Source organism: Lathamus discolor, chromosome 1 (assembly GCF_037157495.1).
Source record: "Lathamus discolor isolate bLatDis1 chromosome 1, bLatDis1.hap1, whole genome shotgun sequence".
NCBI classification, from domain to species: domain Eukaryota; kingdom Metazoa; phylum Chordata; class Aves; order Psittaciformes; family Psittacidae; genus Lathamus; species Lathamus discolor.
In genome coordinates, this window is record NC_088884.1 from 109,808,116 (window position 1) to 109,827,853 (window position 19,738).

The window sequence follows — 19,738 nt, forward strand, 5'->3', positions numbered from 1 at the left end:
CGGGGTGTAGGCTTTTGGGGGGCAGTGTACGCGTTTGCTTTGCTGGCTAAACCTCAGCTTGCGCCTCTTTATTTCCCGGCTGGCCTGGGAGGGCGCGCAGGGCTCTGCGGTAGCTATTCAATACCGGGGTGGGGGCTTCCGATGCCTGTAGTTATTTTGGAGGGCCTGGAGGGGTGTATGTGTGGGGGGTACCCTCCGTGCCCGCCAGGAGCGCAGCCCCGGTGCGGACCGGCGTCGTGCGCCGGGCAACGGCGGCGGGTACGCGAGAGTGGGCGGGTGTCCCGGGCGGTGGCGGCGGGCGGGCACTAAGACCGCACCGCCCCCGGGCGCTGCGCGGCGGCCGCAGAAGAGGAGGAGACCGGCGGGCCCGGGAGGAGAGGCGCGGAGGGGCGCGGAGCTATGTTAAACCCGGGATACCGCTGAGGCGGGGCTGGCCAGGCCACAGGCGGGGGCTCTCCGGCGGCGGGCGCGCAGGGGCCCGGCTCCCGAGGCGGCGGCAGGCAGCATTTCGGCGCGGAGAGCGGCTCCGCAGCCACCGGGCCAATGAACATGTCAGTGTTGACTTTGCAGGAATACGAATTCGAGAAGCAGTTCAACGAGCATGCGGCCATCCAGTGGATGCAGGAGAACTGGTGAGTGCCGCCCCCCCGGCCCCGCCGGTCGGCGGGGAGGCGCTGAGCCCATCCGGGTGCGCGCTGTGTGCGCCCGGCAGCGCGGTGCAGCGCGGTGCGGCTCCTCGCCGCCGTGCGCGGGCACACGCGCGGGCGCTACAGCCGGCGCTACCTGCGCGCCCGTGCGCGGGGCCGCCCCGCCGGGTTACGCAAGGCCAGGGCATCCCGCCGCCGGCGGTGCGGTGCGGTGCGGCCCCGTGGGCTGCGATGCGGGCCCGACCTCCCGCCGCCGCCTCCTGCCGTGCCCCGGCCTCCGGGTGGCCCGGCGGCGCAGAGTCGCACACGTGCCCAGGCTCTGCCCTCGGCCTCCCGTGCCTCCATCCCTGCCCGTCCCTCCCGCTCGTTAAAACAAGTTGCGCGCTTGCCAGCGCTCCCCTCGGAGCCCCTTTCCTTCCCGCTCCCCTCCCCCAGCTCCTAATAAAACTTCATTTGGAGCCATGCGGCTATTAACTTTCCCGGCGTATGCAGGGAGCTGGGGCGAGCTGAGCCGCGGCGGGATCCGCCGTGCTGGGAGCTGCGCAGAGACTCCGCGGGGTTGCCCGGGCTGCGACGAGATGGAGCCGCACGGACACACGCGCACAGGCACACGCAAACGGACACACGCACGCACACAGCCTTGCCCGCCGGACGGGAACGCTGTGCCGGTAGCCTGCTTGGTGCCGCACACTGCCCCGGCGGCACCCCTGGCCCCCGGCGCGGTCCACGCTGCTCCGTGGGCCTCGGCTGGCAACGTGGAGGGAGCGCCCCGGCTGCCACTGCCCTCTCCTGCGTCGTACCCCGTGCCGCCCTTCTGCCGGGATCTCCCTCTCCATCATACGTGCCCGACACCTTGCTTCTGGCATTGGCTGTCTGCATGGGTCTTGTGTTCACACCTTGCTTGTGCTCCCTCGTGCTTTGCTGCTGCATTGTCCCCAGCCACCCCTGACCAGTCCAGTCTCAAGCTGTCTTCTGCTCCCGTCGTGTCTCTCCCCAGCTTGCCCCCTGCTTTCCCATTGCCCGTATGCCCTCCCTCAGCGGTGCCACCTGCCCTCTCAGGTTCCTTCAATCCCTGAATCTCCCAAGTGAGGAGCTTCCCAGTGCTACCCTCAGGTGACGATGGCAGGGTAAGACTGTCTCTGGGTCCAGGCTTTGGTGCCTATGTTTGCAAGGTAGAATGGGCCCAGATCCTAGATGGATCTCAGCCAGGGACTTGCTAGAATCCTCCGATGACTCTTCTCAGGGCTTCTAAATGCGGTATAATTAAAATGACCCTTTAAGTGTGTGTGTGCCTCCATTCCCCTGCAGGTGCACTCATTAGCTCTTGAGGGTTACCTAGTGTCACTCATGTTTCAGGAAAAAGGAGGCAACATAGATACTCTTGGGCTGGGAGCATTGGATGCTTCCCATTTTGTCCATGTTCCAGAGAAAAATTGGCATCAGAAGAGGACAAACTGGTAAAAGAGGACGGGGGGGGGGGGGGGGGGGGGGTTCCTGAGTGTGTTTTGTAGCCAAATAACTCAGGAGAGATGCGGTTTAGATTAAAGAACATAACTAGGAGCCAGTATTCCTGTGTCATCTTCTTGGCTCTGCTGCGCTTCATGGCATGACCTTGGGAACATTATTACATAACCTCTCCTAGGCCTCAGTTTCTCCAGCAGGGAAAGACCAGAGGGGTAGGGAGTAATAATGCTGAAATGCTCTCATGAGGTGCGTTGATGACTTCGGTAATGTTTGCCGAGTGACTTGAAGATGTCAGGTACTATATAAATGCTAAGCAGTGTTAAAATCTCCCTGGCAGTCTCATGTACTGCAGAGTCTCCAGCTGGGACTCCTGTAACGCCAGGCTTTCTCTTCCCAGCTTCAAAGGAAGAGACCATCAGTTTTGTGTTGCTGCTGTACAGCTAAAGAGGCACAATGGTCTGTGTGCGCATGCTTTTCAGTCTAGTTTTGCCTTCTGTAAGGGAACTGATTCCAATGGAAGTAAAGGAGAGCAATTTAATTGTGGCCTGAGAGTGTTTCTGGAAGTGAAATGGAGCTGTGCCCACTGTCATGGCAGACTTGTCATCAAAATGCTGCTGAAGACCCTTTGGAGTTTTAGGTTAAATTGTGTGGCTTTGTCTTCAGGATATTCACTTGCTTAATGAAAGCTGCTGTACCAGCACTTGAATTTTGTGGGGGAACTTAACTGGTAAAATGCATCAGCTAAGGGCCATACAAGAAGGCTTTTCTTCTTCATATCAGGTTGACACCATAGGTTTGCTTATGCAGACACTGATGGCAGTACGTGGCTTCTTGACTTTGTAGGTGTACCCTTAACGTAGGCGTCATTAATGTAAGAGCATTCTAAGATGAGGTTGTTGAGTAGTAGTTTGTAGGGCTGAACACAGTTGTTCGTTCTTTGGGGAGGAAGGTGGACGAAGTGGTCTTGCTTCAGGAAAAGCTAGTAGGATTTTATACCGTAATCTCTATTTAAATTAGGATGCCATACTATTACCATGTCTAACGTGGAGGTAAACACATTCTGTAGGTGTGGCATTCGTTATTTTGCTTAACTTTAGAAATCTTTCTTGATACTGTACAAGGCCATAAAAACCCCTAGGCTGTGAGGTGCTGGGGGCTGAGGTGGCTCTAAGGAGTTGACCGTGTCTTTCGGATTTTGAGAAGAGTCCTTGGATTCTGACTAGCTCACATATGAAGATGTAGGCCAGTTTGAGGAACGACGTGGATACCTTTGCATACCCTCTGGGTTCTGAGCTGGTTAAAGCACTGACAAGCCCTTTTAATTATAACTGTGCAAGCCTAAACCTGGAAAAGCTTGAACGCAAAGCCTAGGGGTAGCGGCATACCCCCTGGGTACTGGTTTGATTGGTCTGGATGGATCATGGTGGCTGGTTCTGTTTGGCCAAAGCTTGTCCCTCCTTTGCCTCTGTCCTCCAAGCCTGTCCCAAGGTCCATTGCTCACTGGGGCAAGTGCATGCCCTCTGCACTTGCTGGTCGCTGGCACCCAGGTTTTTCTTCAGCACAGCCCCAACCTACTGTTTATTTCCTCACTGCATCTGCCCCTGGAGATCAGCCCTCTGAGGCTGACATGAATGGAGCCTGTCTGACGGTGAATTGGTCTAATGGCAGTGAACGAGGTCCTTCTTGCTTCATTCCAGATGTTCCTGCTTCACTTTAGAGAGGCCCCCATCCTGCAGTGTGCATTGCGCGAAGACCTCTTTAGAGCCTGGGCCTCAGTTGTTAGTGCTGTAAAGAGGCTACTGTTTTGACACAGAAGAAAAATGAATAGTCTGTTCCCTGACACTTACAAGCTGATATGTTTTGTGCTTTCCTCAGTGCATAGCTTTATGTGTATGTTGCCCTTATGGTATAGCCCCCAGATTGCCTGGTTCTCCTGAAGAGAGGCATGAAGGGCAGAGCAGGGTTGCAGGCTGCAAAGGCAGACCTGCACACTGCTGGTCTGAGAGTGAGAGCCACCCAATTAGTTGTCTTTCCTAAACAAGCGATGGTGGGTTTTCAGGAGGTTGAGGAGCTAAGGGGTTCGTTTAGTCTCATGAAATTAGTTAAACTTTCCCATATTGTGGGAAGGCTGTTGTGGACGTACCTTTGCATATAGTGCCACCAGGTAGCTTTTAATATGTGACACAGTATCAAGATAAGATACACTATCTTACTGTACGCAGACCATGGGAGGTTTGATGTCAGTATAATGAGGAATAAGTCAAATGATTATTAAGATAATTACATACAATGATTTCTCAGACTCTCCCAGCACCTCCTCACAAACGTCTTCAGAGAGGGGAGGGGGATCACTTAAATAATCTGCAAGGGATTTCCCCCACCTTAAACTGCTGCGTGAGAATTAATGTAGCTCTAGTCCTTTATCTCTTGTGCATAAATACATCAGTATTCGTGCAGAACATTCATCGTTCAGTCAGACATGCAGCAAAAAGGGCTGCAGCACTGGAGTCCCGATTCCGGGCTGCAGGAAGCGAGGCAGCAAAACCTGGCTGGTGCTTAGGAAAAGCAGATAGTGACAGCAACGCACGAAGGCAGCAGTGACCGCCGAGGTCCTTCCCATCGTGCTGCAGAGTGCCAGGTTCGGGCATCAGCACGAAGTGACAGTTGTTCCTGTTATAATTGTCTGGCCAATAATAATTATCTTCAGATGTCTGCTGACGAGGGGCTCGCCAATGGGGAGGCAGGAGGCCTGTGCTGACTGCGCCGAGATTATCTGGGCGAGATGACGTCACGTCAGGGCTTGCCTAAAATCACAGAAACTTTTCCTGTGCTGCTGCTCAGCTGCTGCTGCAGAGCGCCGGGCATCCCTGCTCTCCTGCCCTGCCCTCCTGCCCTCCAAAGGCTCCCCCCCTCCTCCTTTTCTGTGCCCCTCTGGCTTTTTCCACGCCTGTTTTTCTCCTTGAAAAGCCAAGGTTTAACCCTTGGCAGCCAGCAGCACGCTCACGGGTAGTAGCAGGAGCTGAGCTGGAGTGGAGGAGGATGAGCAGGACGGCAGCGGAGCTGGTTATTCCCCAAAGATGCTGTGGGGCTCTGCTGCAGAAACCGTCTGTTTTCATCTGTGAGCTTCCAGTAAAGAGAGAAGCACTGTGTAAAGACAGGCAGGCATTTTTTTAGTTTTAAAGGTCTGTGGCAGCTCAAACTTGACTCTGAAATTGTGTGAGCCTTAGATGAGTGTTAAATGTTTGTGTATTGAAAACAAACATCCAGGTGCGGGGAGTTATTTTTAACATCTGTTAGCAAAAATATTAATGTGGCAAGGGGCAGAAAGTACAGCCAATGCTGAGAGCAGTTTATCCTTTGGTGTGATCTTTTCAGTCAAAACTGGAGATAGATGTTGCGGAGCAGAGGGTCAGGTATTTTGGATTTGAAACACACTTGCCTTTTAATAATTCACAGAAGCACCATCGTCCTAGACAGATTTGTTTCCTAAATGCAGAACAAGCTTCCCGCATCCACTTAAGCTACTCTTACCTCATGCAGAAATCAAGAGTGAGAGGCTGTGCACGTACCTCTCCAGGCATACGTGTGTGGCAGCCAAAAACTGATGTAAATTACTTCCTTTTTTTACCCTCTCCTGAGCTCTTGCTGAATGCCAGAGAAGGATGTGGAGGGGACACGACAGTCACCCTGTCCTTCTCTCTGTGCTGCGGCAAGGGCTCAAAGGGAAGGTGTACGAGTTGCTCTTTACCACAGAGAGACTGTTGTACTTGAGCAAAATTCAAGAACTGAGCCTACCTCCACATTTCATCCCCCAGAGGGGCTTTTTTCTGTTCTTTCGCGCAAACTGTCCATAAAGTTGACAGGACAATCAGTGCACGGGAGTTTTGGAGATGTAGAGATTAGAGGATACCGCTTCTTTGCCTTTCCTCTATCCCTCAGGCCTTTCTGAGCAAAAGGCTGATACAGTGGAGTATAACAGGGCTTTGGCTCCTTGAAAACATGAGGACAGAGCCTATGGGGAACAACAGTACATGTCATTTCAGAGTTCAGGTATTTTCTGTCTATGTGTGGGGGGAAGAAAAAGAAGGAAAAAGACTGTGGCACAGAAATGTCATCCTGAAGATAAATACATGGGTGTTTTCTGGGTTCAGCCTACCACTGAAACGTAGGCATTGGCCTTTTGCTTACTCTATCCCTAGAGTGTGAACACATCTGTCATCATGTTGCTTCGCTAATTTTTGAGCCTCTGAGAGTGAAAACATCTCTTCCACTTTGTCAAACACCATGTGCCTGTGGGAATAATGAACTTGTAAGAATGGAGCAAGAAGTAATTCAGGAGCTTGCCATTTCCATAAGAGAATATGAGCATTCGGGAGCGTTTCGGTTTGGGATGAGATGTGGCATGCTATGTCTTGGCACTTTTGAAAAAGTAGCTGATATTGTCAAGTAGGCATACACCGTGAAAGCACAAGGGTGTTTGTGCAGGCATGGGCTGAGTAGCAAGTGGTGGCACAAATCCCTGGATTCGGGGTGCTTTATGAGGACGGGTGAAGGAGTGATGGGGAGAAGCCGATTTGCCCTGGGACTAGGGTGCAGGGTGCCCAGGTATCTCCTTTCTCCTCTAAATGGCCTGACCCTGAACCACAGGGAATTTTTCCCCTGGCAGACAGTCTTTTCACCTTGTGGCTGCTTCTGCTAGCTTATGGATACAGGCACCCATGCAGAGAGAGACAGCTTCCTTTACTGGTTAAATCCATGTGAAATTGGTGGCAGGGGGCACCCCGTGTGCTGGTCCAGCTTTCTAGCCTGCCAAGCTATAGCTTCACAGGGATGTGGTGTTAGGGCTGTTGGAGTGGCACCAGGCAGCTATCCTTCCTGTTACATGGTAGCATCCCTGCTTCATCAGTCCTGGCAAAAGTACAACCTGCAGTCAACCTCCACAGGCTCTTATGCACCACAGGCGAAGGCAGCCTGAGCGCAAAGCACATCTTTGGCCAAGGTCATTGCCCCGTGTCGTGAGGACAGCAGTTTTTGTGATGGCACATTAATTGCTGTTGGCTGTTTTGCAGTCAGGTCGCACATGTTTCTGGGCTCCTCCTAGTCACCACAGTGGCATTCCTTTCCTGAATGCCGGGTTTTAATCATACCTTGATGACGAGCCACTGTTTTTACCTTGGTGAATTTTGTCTTCCTGTTAGTTTTTCTGAGGCAGACACTGTTATGTGCGTATCCCTTGCAACCTAGAAAAATTAAAAGCTGTCCAAAAGCAGTGAGTAAAATTTACATGGGGACATCCATTTTCTCCTCCTCCCTCAAACGGGCACAGTCTGGTTGTCCGTAATCTGGTAAGAGTAGCACTCTAGACAGGCTACAATGATTTGTTAGATCCTGGTCTTTTAATGAACTCCGTGCTGGTGGATGTTTCCTGCTAATGGGGCTCAGGGTAACCAGGAGATCGCTGCATGTAACTCATTGTGTGATTAGGGGTCTCGATTACTCCATTTTCTGCAATACCTGACATAAGTGGCCTTTTCCCTGACCTCCTTGCTGAAAACGCAGTGAGCATTCATGTTCAGTACATCTACTGCTCCTTAAAAAGTCAAACATGGTCATGTTCCCGTTGGTATCAGCAGAGAAAGGTCCGGCAGAGTATTTAACTCTCAAATTTATGTGCTGTGTTTGCCATTGGTCTCTTCTCTACAGCCATCTATAGTGGTACTGGGAATAAAAGGATGTTTTGTACTTTTTTCCTCCTTTATGTCATTGCACAGTCTCTGCCCCTTGCTCAAGAGTCTATCCCAAGCCCTTTTTAGCTGACTTTGATCTGCTGACTCTTAGTGACCAATATAGAGATAAAAAAGTGGAAAAATTTGTAAGGGAAAGGCTGTAGTATTTCTGTCTTTGTGACTGTTAGCACTGGCAGGCTGGTACCCTGGTGTGCTGGGGTCCAGGGAGGTAGGACAAATAGATGGGGAATGCAGAGACCCTTCTCTGCAAGGGGATTATCAGTACGGAGCTGGAGACATTGGAGGGTATAGAGCTGGGGTTTCTTTTTTTTTTGCATTAGGGGAGTTTATGGAGCTTTCCACAGTTTTGAAAATGATTTTGTAGTACAGGGTCCATTGGGACTGTAGAAGGCAAGATGATGTAGAATACTTTTTGGAAAGCCTAATCAAGAGAGAGTTTAGATGCTTTCTTCTTTTAATGGAAATGGGCAGAGGTTAAAACGTTATTTTAAAATGTAAATTAGTGTCAGCTAGAATGTAAAATAAACTTTCCACTGTCTCAGATTCTATCAAGATGTGAGCTATTTGTGTAACCACATTACCTGCAGACTGCTAGCTAGTACTTTTTTTCTTGTACAGCTGTTTTGTCAGCCCTCTTGAACCTTGTCTCAGGTTGGAGTAGAAGGGTTTTGTATTTACTCTATGGCTACACAGCACCTGGCACATCAGTGTACTGTCCCTGACTTATTTAGGAGCTGGGAGCAACGTGGAAGGACTCCAAAACCATCCTGACCTTGGTTTAGTTAGAGAAGGGACCCAGATCCTGCAGAGCTGACATGCTGCAAAATGATGAAATGGGCAGATCTGGCATCTGCTGAACAGTCCTTGACCTCTGTTGGGAAGAGCTGGTATTCAGAGTTGGGAAGAAGAGGGTGTGATGAAAGTCAAAGATTTACCTCATGCCAGGGGACCTGGGGCTTTGCAGAGTACATAGAGTGGTTTATGCACTGTGAGGCATGCAGGGGAATGATGATCAGTACATTTCTGATGACATGGGGAGCCTGACTTCAAGCTGAGTGCAGCTGTAGCCACCACGTACAAGTTAGGCATCAGTCAATCAGACGCTGTTCTTCAAAAGGTACCTGAGTCCCACAGTTTCAATAGAAACCCAGGACCTGTGCCATCTCTGGAAATGGCTGATTGTGCTTCGGTTCCAAAGGTGTAAAATGGGAAACAGTTCCTTCCTGGGGATATTCAAAGTTGTTTTTTCACCATGTCACAAAGGTGATCCTGAGGTTGTAAGACCGGTATGAGTAATTACATTAAAACAGCACAGAGAATGTGATGGTCTTACAGCATTAATGTGAAGCTGTACACTTGTACTAGCACTGAAGAATGCTTTTTTCTTGTAAAGGATGTTGTGTGAAGTTTGTTTCCTTGATTGTGGTAACTGAGGACGCAAAAAAGCTGCTGTAATATTTGAGGCAAGGCAGGTTATTGTTGGTGTCATGAGATTAAACTGCAAACGTCCAGACCATTCCTAATTGTAAATTTGTGGAAGAGGCTGTCCTTCATATAGTTTAATAAAACTTCAGACTGTTCAACAACTTCTGATCATAACTTTAAAATAGAATATTTAAAAGTTGTTGGCAGTTAGTTTCAGCATGTGAAGCCTGCAAAGTGAGTGAAAAATGAATTGGACATCATCTATGATTGATTATGAGCTCCTCAAGTTGAATGTGTTGGTTTTGCTATCTGATGGCTTCAGTTATCCCTGGACATAAAATTTGAGGTCAGTCAAGATCATTATTAAGGACAGGTATTTGCCCTGTATAAACACCAGAATGATATCATTGTGGGGTATGATCTTCTGGCTAATAAAATAGTCTGACTTCTTTTTTTATTTTTCCTTTTTTTTCTTATTTTTCTTTTTTTTTCTTCTTTTATTCTTTTTATTTAGAACCCTTAAGAGGTACTTAAGTTGACAGTAAAATCCCCCAAGTATAAGCAGAAGCAGGATGCCAGAGTTGTTGTACTCTCCCATTCATGTAGTGGGTTTATTAACAAATGTTTTCAAAGTCTGGCTTTTTCCTTATATAATTATCCTTTTAGCTTCAACTGGGAGCTTTCCCTCTAGGTCTCCTGTTGTGCATCTGCTGAATGCAGGTCCTCTGTAAACAGTAATGGGGATTTCGTGGTTTCCATTATATGAATGTCCATGCAGCTGAAAGTCCTGGGTTTTCTTCCTTTTTGCTCTCTCTGGAGAGGCTGGCTGTCCTACTCCTTTTCCATGTGTTTGGAGGTCACAACCAAGAGAGATGTTGGTTATTAGCAGCAAATTCTGTGGACATCTTACATCTGAGTTCCTTACTTCTTGTTTCTTCATCCTTCTTGGCTTGATAGCCAAGCAGAAAACTCCAAGCTATGAAGTACACCATGATGATCCTCTTGTCTTCATTAGCTGCCTTCACTTTTACAAAGACTTTTGCTCTGCTGTCATGGTAGCTCTGGGGCTGACGGCTGCCAGGGCCCAAGTTAGACCTCAACCCCTTTTCAGGGTGTGGATGGGGACCTGGCCCTTGTGCACAGGCATCGCCATGCTTTGGGTGACTGACCCAAACCTGGCAAAACCTGCTGGTGATTTCATTGCGTTTCCTAGGTAAAAAGAGAAGCCATGAGGTTGGGCTAAGTGGAATGGATGAAAAGAATGCATAGCATTGATAGCAGACCCCTGATGAAACAGTTTGTTTAACAGGTAGAAGTATTTTGAGATGCATAATGTTGTCTTTACATTATTTTGTGAGGGCATTTCCCCATTACATTTTTTCATGAGATGCTACTGTTGGCCGCTATCTGAAACAAAATACTGATCTGATTCAACCTTTGATCTGACCTGATCACTCTTGTGTGCTTTAGTACCCTTTCTTGATCACATGTCTGATAAAGAAAATACTATTTTTGGTACCAGTCACAACAGAACTGTGTGGAAGTGACATTCCCTCTTGCAGTGGCTCTGTGTACACATACCATCAGTTTATTTTGTTAAATCATTATCTGCTGTTTCAGAACTCTGTAAATATTGTGGAGTTAAATCTTACTTGGATTGGCACTTCATGCTGAAAATGCCCAGTGATCTAACATATTGCAGCATTTCTGGGGGTCTGATGCTAGGCAGAGATTGCCCCTGTGCAAGGCACTGGCCAAGGATGCTATGAAAAGCTCTTGTGTTACCCCTAGCAGCCTGGGGGGTTAGTTTAAGACTAGTAGTACCCCAGGCAGACAAAACCAATTATTTTTGAAAAGGTGTAGATAACTTACTGCTTGGGCTGTCAGAGCCCGATCTGTGCAGCTACCTTGCCACCATCTCTGTAATGTGGGTAGTTTTGCAGATGTCCCATTGGAGTGAGGACAGCTCCAGACAGCCTACACCATGGGTAAAAATAATGTTATAGCACTGAGAGGAGTCCTTGGAGTCCTCAGTTAATGTGTCCCTGTTCGCTGACTTTTAGTATCACATGTGATGGGTTTGGGTTTGGGTTTTTTTTGTTTATTTTTAAGAATTTCCCATAAGCTTTCCAGCATTTTCCAAGTGCTCTCCTCCTACGTCAGCGCTCACATCATGGACGCATTTCAAAATTTAGTTTGGAAGATAGGATCAACACAGGTGTTCCTGTTGCAACATTTAGAGCCAGATTGTCGCAAGGCTGTTGTATGCAGGATGCTCATGCTTGTTAGGAAATGAAAGAAAATGTTTTACTGAAAGAAGCATTTTGAAAACCTGGCCCAAGGTGTTCATGAGAGGTGGTCTTTGTGTAATGGTAGCCCTGTATAAAGACGGTAGTTACAGTGCATACCTTTCCCAGGTTCTTCCACGTATGTCTTTTGAGCCTGCTCAAGAGGTTTACACGTCTGAGATCCTGATATTTGGTGATTACAGGTAGTTTGTATTACTGTTCACTCATTCAGTCATTTGAGCACCCTGCAGGCACCGGTGATGAGATTTGTCTGACCACACATAGTCACCTGCTATGTGAAGTGCCTGAGTCATCTCATCCTGAAATAGGGAGCCAAGAGAAATAAGTTGCATCCTAAAACCATTCCCTTCTCTGCACTGAATATGAAGAGACTCCTAGGAGCTAACTGGACCACAGCCATTTCCAAACATCCTTCTTCCTTTCTCTCCCACCATGCATTTTCTTCTTTTCCAGCTATCTATTTGATTTTTCCTTTATATGACCCTTTCCCCTCCCTCTTTCATTTTCTGTACATCTTTTTAGGAACAGTCAAACTGGCAGTGCTTTAGGAACAGTCAAACTGGGTGGCTGGAGAAGCCCTCTGTGCTCACATAAAGTAGCCCATGCAGTGCAAAACTGCTGGTGTGTGTTCTGGAGCTGGGCTGATGGAGCTGGGCAGTGCAGACCTGGCCCTGAGTTGTCTTTGGATGAACAGCAAGAAATACTGCATTGGGGTAGTCCGCTATGATCTTCTGATGAAGTCACTTGGTACTTGATTTCTGGAATAGGGCAGTAACAAAAGAGGAGTGCTTACATGTAGCTTTCCTCAGCCCCTGTCATATCCTGGTATAAAAGGAGCCTCTACTAAAAGCCACTTTCCAGTCACTAGCTGCAAAAACCCTAAATAAAGTCTATAATAAAACTTCTGTTGGCTTCAATGCAAGAGATTTAGTTCCTAAACTTGTATATGTTGGCTAAATGTAATGTAGCATCTGGTATGTAGAACGATTATGACAGTTCACATATTTTGAAATGGTCATTACCGTAAATGGAATAATTGGAAAAGATGCTAGAAGAGTATGAAGATGAAGAGATTGTGTCTGCATTTAGGAAAAAATACACGCCAGGCTGACAATATGGGCAATCCAGAGATTAGAGAGAAATAGTAATGATAAGAGCTATCACAGCTTTTTCTTGTGTGGTGAACAAGCAGAGCTCCTCCTTGTGCTTTCTGTAGTAGCTTGCCCTTGATTGAGACAAAAAATGGGCTAGGATAACAAAAAAAGGATCTGTTAGCATCTGTCGTGTAATGGCGCTAAAGCTGGGAATACAGATACTGGTCTCAGCCTTTCCAAATACTCTTTCTTGCCTTAGTAGTCCCTGTGATGCTGCTGTGATGTCATGGAGCATCTTCCTCAATGAAACGCTGACAGCTTCAGGATAGGCACGCAAAGTATGTAAGATGCCGAGAGTGGTCCTTTGGTATATCTCGATGAAGTCCTGCAAGTATGGTGAGCAGTTTTGACTTGCATCAATTAAAATGGCGTATATGATTGGGAGAGGCTCGTGACAGACCGCAAGTATCTTGCCTACACTTTTACAATTACATTCCAGCATTTTGTCTTCATAGGCTGTGTCCTGATGACCTTAGTTACGATCCGTATTTACTGCTGGCAGTGAGTTAGGGCCCTTTCCATTAAATTAGATCGTATTGTATCTATTTACAGGGGAAGTGAATTTGGCTTCAGACATGTTTAACCCATTTGCCTTGTTTAAAATTTCAAGAATGAGTCTTGACTTGGTGGAATTTCAAGTAGCTCTTGTGTTGTTAAAATAGCTGTGTATCTGGAAAGAGGGACAGTTGTGTTCAGTGTATTACCATGGAGGGTTATGGTATTTTAGCACCTAACGTCTCTACTGAATACCACAGTCACATTCTTGGTAAGTTAGATTCTTTAATGACAGAAAGCTCTATAATGTAACATTCCTAACAACAGAAGGGGTGCCTTGGAAGTGGTGGATCTGCACAGCTTCCAGGGCTGCTCTGAGAGCTGCCCAAAACCACTGCTGGAACAGTTTTCAGCAGTAGAAGACTTGCCAGATTAGAATGACCAATTCCACTAACTTTCATCCGAGTTCTCTCCTCTTAGCTCCCAGGTACTGTATGACATTAAAAGAAAGCAAAACTTTGGTTCCCAGCACTTTTGAGAGAGTCCCATTGCATGTACAGTAAACAAAGCACATCAAACATGATGGTACACGATGGTACCCTCATGTGTTTTCTCTGGCTGCTGGATGAAATTATGCCCCTTGAATGTCAGCCAGCCTGTGAGGCAACAGGGACAGCCTCCCTGTCACCGAGATTGCATGAGGGGGTGATGTCAAGGTGGGTTGCTTTGGGTTTACTGGTGCTGGAGTAGCTTCCCAGGGTAACTTTTCCCCATGCCACGCAGACGCTACCAGTGTTACAGATAGGTGAATTGGCTGCCTGTGCCAAACTGTTCCAGCTGCCTTGCCTGGAGGCTACCTGCATGGCCTTCCTGAAAGCAGTCCCAGAGACAACATGGCATGGGAATAATGTATCCTTTGATATTGAGAGCCCATGACAGCATGTATAGGGAGGTGTTCATGGCTCATGTGCCCAAAACATTGCACCCCTGCAGTCTGAGTGGTTTCCTTCTAGCTGCACAAGTGGGGACAAATACTCTGAATTATGAATAAGACAAACGTGCCTCTCAGGCTGGATCTCAAAGTCTGCTGTGATAACACCCTGTGATCTGGTCCCTAGACTAGCCTGCTCAACCTGCTTCATTCAAAGAGTAGGTAAGGCATCCATCCAGAGAACTACAGGCTTTCAGGGACTAGTGGCTTTCACTATTACGATTGGGGTCTGGGAGTCATCGAAGTCAGTGAGAGACATGCCTGTGACTTGAATGGGAAGAGGATATAAATTTCTGTGCATGAGCACATAAGGTGGCTCTGGCATTAGCTGCAGTTTTGATTCAGAGAGAGATACAAGTGTTGCTGAAGTCAGAATAAGCTGCCATCCTGCAGTAATACCTATGATTTGTATGTAAATGCAGGATGTGGCTGTGGAATCAATGGTAGTATGTGGGGGATCACTAGAAAGCAAGATTAAACTGAAAAGGGCTTGTTTCCCTTACTGGCTTATGTGCAGTCCTCCCTGTGCAATTGCTCCTCTTCCAGAATAAAACTACCCATCTCCAGTGTTGAACCAGTTAATGCAAGCAGGGGCTTAGGCTACTTTCTGCTGTGCTCTGGGGTAGTGACTGTACGCTGGAGGAAGCCTTGCAGAACAGAAGGGGGAAAGAAATGTGTTCAAGTCAGGGTGTGTTGACTCACAGGGGGCATTTTGAAGGTTATGGATATATGTTAGGCAGGTATTAAATAGCTTTTGCTTTATAAATATAATTTACAAAAGCAAGTATCCTCTTCAGAGCGCCAGAGTGTATAAGGATATGAGTTAATTAGTCTGCATTTTCAAAGTGGTAGAAAACCAGAATTTAGATCAGAAAAATTGCAAAAAATTTTGCTGGTGACTTAAAATCCAGTGACTTTTGTAAAACTTCCTGGTCTTGTACCTGCTCTTTCTTCCCACTCACTGCTTTCTGCAGGTGCGTCCATTGAACGTGGTGTGGTCATTTGTGATGTGTGTGACTCGAGAGAGGAGAGTTCAGACCTGTTGTCCGATGGCTCACTGCAGAGGGGCAGGTCCACCCGCTGATGGGGCAGGTTGTGGTGGTCACTGTGGCACTAAGTTACTTGTTTTACAGAGAGCTGTGGGCTGGCAGGAGGATGAGCCAGACCACAAGCTAATTTGTAAACAGGCTCAGCGGAACATTTCTTGGCCTGCAAAATGACCAGGCTAATCCTGCAGCCTTTATCATGACACCTGAGGCAGCAGCACAGCCAGCCTCTTTTGCTTTACCAGATTCCCATGCTCGCGTCTCCATCTTTCTAAACATGGCACAGATTTTTTCACTTCCCAGACCTAAGAATGGGGGAGGGCAATGGAAGAAATCTGCATTAAAGCCATTGCCATACCAGTATGAACATGCAGAGGCCCCTTGGCAAAAGGGAGGGGGGCCCTCACATGGGGGTGTTGTGTTGTCCAGGTTATCTGGGATGTAACTTTGCAGTGAGAACAACCTTGCGGTGCATTCAGAAATGCTTGCCTGACTAACATATTGCTTCCATTTGCTGACTCACTCTTGCACTGCCTTTTCTTTCTTGCTCCCTGAATGTGTTGATTTTTATCTCTGTTTCTAGGGCTGTGTCCCAGACACTGTATAATAAGTGTGTTTGTGTTTGGCTTCCGTGGAGGTAGGAGGCATCTACATTTGGATACAAATGTTAATATAATTCACCCGTAAGTGAATAATAGCAACAGAATACAGGGGCCTGACCCCCCCTGCTGCAGCATGGGTGGGAAGGCTGTGAAATGCAGCTCTTGGGGCAGAGCCATCCGCAGCATCAATGCTTGGGACTTCGCTCCATTCAGCCTTACTGCCTCTTCAGGTCCTGCTCCGCAACAGTGTTTTGACCTATTAAATTCAGCCTCATGCTTTCAGCTGTAGAGGACACTAATACAGGCAGCCTGTGCCTGAAAGTCCTTTCAGGGTGGGAGCCATACATGGCCATGGCTGATAACTGCAGCAAAGCTGCTGATTCCCCACTGCCCTGCTTTTCATGGAGGCATGTGGGTGATCAAAGCCCCTGATCAGCACCCGCCCTGGACATAGGGTGCTCCTAGAAGAGCTTCATCTGGCTCCTGTCTGGGTGAGCTGCAGCAGCCCTTCATTGTCAGAGCCCTGCTTGCTTTCCTGCTTTGATCTTTCACCTGGAGCCATTAAATGCCCTTGTCTCTTGCCACTTGAAAGGATGTCTGTTCTTAATGTGCAGTGCCTATGTACTTCAGGAGGTACAGCTCATTTCCTGCATGTCTTCTCAAATACCAGTGGTCTTAAGCGACACTCCTAAAAATGTTTGAGGATCCAGGTTAGCATGCAAGGAAAATTACAGCTTCAGGGTTTTTCCCTTTACAGACTAAGTTCCTAGGCTTTGTCTATGGGTATCCCAGATGGCTGCAAGTATCCTGTCTTCTTAATCTCTTCTGAACAGGCCACCATTTCTTTTTCTTGTCCAGCTTGCTGAGGGCTAGTTTGAATCCCATCTCATTAAGTTGCCATCACATAATGCTCTTTTCTCTTGTTTTAATCAGATGATGTCCAATGTTTTTCCCAGCAATCCTCATGCGAAGAGTGACATTGCATGGCCAATTACCAGGGAACTAATTGGCAAACAGCTTCTTCCCTCATGGTTCAAAGAGCATTATCTGTGCGTTCCCAGGAGATCGTACCACACAGCATCACCTTGCAGCTGCATTGCTGCGAATGAAGCGTGCTTTTTTCCTCCGTGCCGGTTCCTGCTCATCAGTTTTGTGTCAGACTGAGAGCAGATGGCACTCCCCAATGTCACGAAGCAGAAGCTAGCACTGACAGTGCCTTCAAAACCCTTTCTGCATTGAAGCTATAGCCCCTGTGTGCTGGTTCTGCATAGCAGCAGCTGAACAGAGGCATCCTTCTGAGTGCCCAGGCATGGTAGTTTTGCTTTAAGGAACTTCAACCTGGAAAGGGCTGCATTTCTGGTTCTTTTTAGGCATGATTGCTTTTCTCAAGCCAAACTATTTATGGCATTTCTTATTGCAGGTTTCAGTATTCCAGGTTCAGTGAAATCAGTGATATTTAGCATTTAAAAACAGAAATTCTAAGTTTGAAAATCTTTGCATTTTTGATTGTGACTTTTGTAAGTGCTGGAGGCCATTAAACATGCAGCTTCTCTGGTGTCTTCTGTTAGCTGTTTCTTCATGGTGGAAATCACTGTCAGCTTCTTGAACCAACCCCTGAAAAGCCGCCAGGCATTTTGGTGGCAAAGCTAAGGAACTGTGTGACCAGCTTTACTCACTTTCGGATTTACATTTTTGTCATTGATTCTGAATGCATATTGGACCAAATACATAAGCAAGCAATATCAGGAGGGTGTGTGCTTGCATTCTCACACTTACTGATTCTCAAAAGCAGTGCCTAGCACCTTGGACTCATGCAGTGAGAGTTAAATGAGAAGAGCTGTTGTTTTAACATCTTTGTCTGCAGCGTGGCCAATGGGATTCAGTGCACTCTCAGCAAGTTTGCTGGTGACACCAAGCTGTGTGGTGTGGTTGACACACTGGAGGTAAGGGATGCCATCCAGAGAGACCCTGATGATCTTGACAGGTGGGCGATTGCCGGCCTCATAAGTTCAAGGCCAAATGCAAGGTGCTGCACCTGGGTTGTAGCAGTCACAGGCACAGATACAGGTTGGGCAGGGAATGGACTGAGAGCAGGACTGCAGAAAAGGACGTGGTGGTGTTGGTTGATGAGAAGCTCAGCATGAGCTGGCAGCGTGTGTTCGCAGCCCAGAAACCAACCATATCCTGGGCTGCATCAAAAGGAGAGTGACCAGCAGGTCGGAGGAGGAGATCCTGCCCCTCTGCTCTTGTGAGACCCCACCTGCAGTACTGCATTTAGCTCTGGGGCCCCCAACACAAGCGGGATATGGACCTGGTCAAGCAAGTCCACAAGAGGACCATGAAGATTCTCTTGAGGGCAGGAGCACCTCTCCTATGAAGACAGGCTGAGAGAGGTGGGCTTGTTCATAGAATCATAGAATCATAGAATAGTTAGGGTTGGAAAGGACCTCAAGATCATCTAGTTCCAACTAGATGCAGTCCCTGCCACAGGCAGGGACACCTCACACTAAACCATCCCACCCAAGGCTTCATCCAACCTGGCCTTGAACACTGCCAGGGATGGAGCACTCACAACCCCCTTGGGCAACCCATTCCAGTGCCTCACCACCCTCACAGGAAAGAATTTCCTCCTTATATTCAGCCTGGAGAAGAGAAGGTTTCCTTATAGCAGCCTTCTAGTACCTAAAGAAAATGGAAATGGAGAGGGGCTTGTTACAAGGGTGTGTAGTGACAGGACAAGGGGAATGGCTTTAAACTGAAAGGGGGTAGATTTAGATGAAATGCTGAGAAGAAATTCTTCAGTGTGAGGGTGGTGAGGCAGTGGCAAAGGTTGCCCAAGGAAGCTGTGGCTGCCCCATCCCTGGCAGTGTTCAAGGCCAGGTCGGACAGGGCTTTGAGCACTCTGGTCTAGTGGACAGTGTCCCTGCCTGTGGCATATGAGCTTTAAAGTCCCTTAAACCAACCCAAACCATTCTATGATTCTATGATTAAATTAGTCCTTCTCTATCCCAGCCTTCTTTGAATTTGTGTTATATTTACTGGCAAAGAGCATCTGGCATCATCTATTTGTAAATCATAAATTCAGATTTATTTTACCCAAGTAAACAGAAACCAGTCCTAGAACAGACAATAATACGAGAGCTTTTAAAAAGATGCCTAATCTTTATCAGTAAGTGGTAGTGTGTACTCTGTTGGCATCTGCTCTACTAAGATATTTCTTCATTTCTGTTGCCTAAGGTGAGCAATAAGCTTTTCTTCAGCATGGCACTCTGTCACAGGATGGGGTGGGCAGTGATGCTGGAGAAAATAAACTCTCTTCCAGCTCCAGACTGCAGCACCTGCTCCTGGTAACATTTTTATGTCCCCTTATGCAACTGGATGATGAATTTCTGGGATGAATAGCTGCTTCTGTGCAGAGTTTAAAATGGGAACCAGGACTTTGCCACCTAACTTTCAAATACTCTGAGAGTCAAGGAGGAGGCTTTGTTGCCTTACTAGAGAACACTTGCAGGCTGGAAACTATAAGTCTCCTACCACCCTGCTTGTGTCCCAGAACTGCTGGCCCTACAGCTTTGTGCCATATCCCATCCACAGCCCAAAGCTGGCAACTTGGCTTTTTGTTTAAGTTGAGGGAAGATATTTGTACCTATGGAAGAGGCTTTGGGCTGTGGGCAGAGTCAAGGAAATATCCCTATATTACTTATATGGATGGTTAGGCCAGATTTTCCAGCTGTTTATTTTACAAGCATGCTGAGGCATCTTAATGCAGTTAGAGGTATTAAGTCTACGTTGTTAAGTTAATTTTGATGACTTTAATAAGCCTTTAGCATTTATGTTTAATCTAGTACTACTTACTGG

The 19,738-nt window shown here is 47.6% G+C and overlaps 1 protein-coding gene across 1 annotated transcript in view; it reads left to right on the top strand.

Moving 5' to 3' along the window:
- The first annotated feature begins 330 nt into the window (after positions 1-330).
- The window catches only part of ELOVL6 (ELOVL fatty acid elongase 6), a 79,069-nt gene continuing 59,661 nt past the window's right edge, over positions 331-19,738 (top strand). Inside the window, exon 1 of the mRNA XM_065690230.1 lies at positions 331-632. Within this exon, the coding sequence (XP_065546302.1) occupies positions 544-632 (89 nt within the window). The 5' untranslated portion in view covers positions 331-543. The remainder of the gene's footprint in view (positions 633-19,738) is intronic.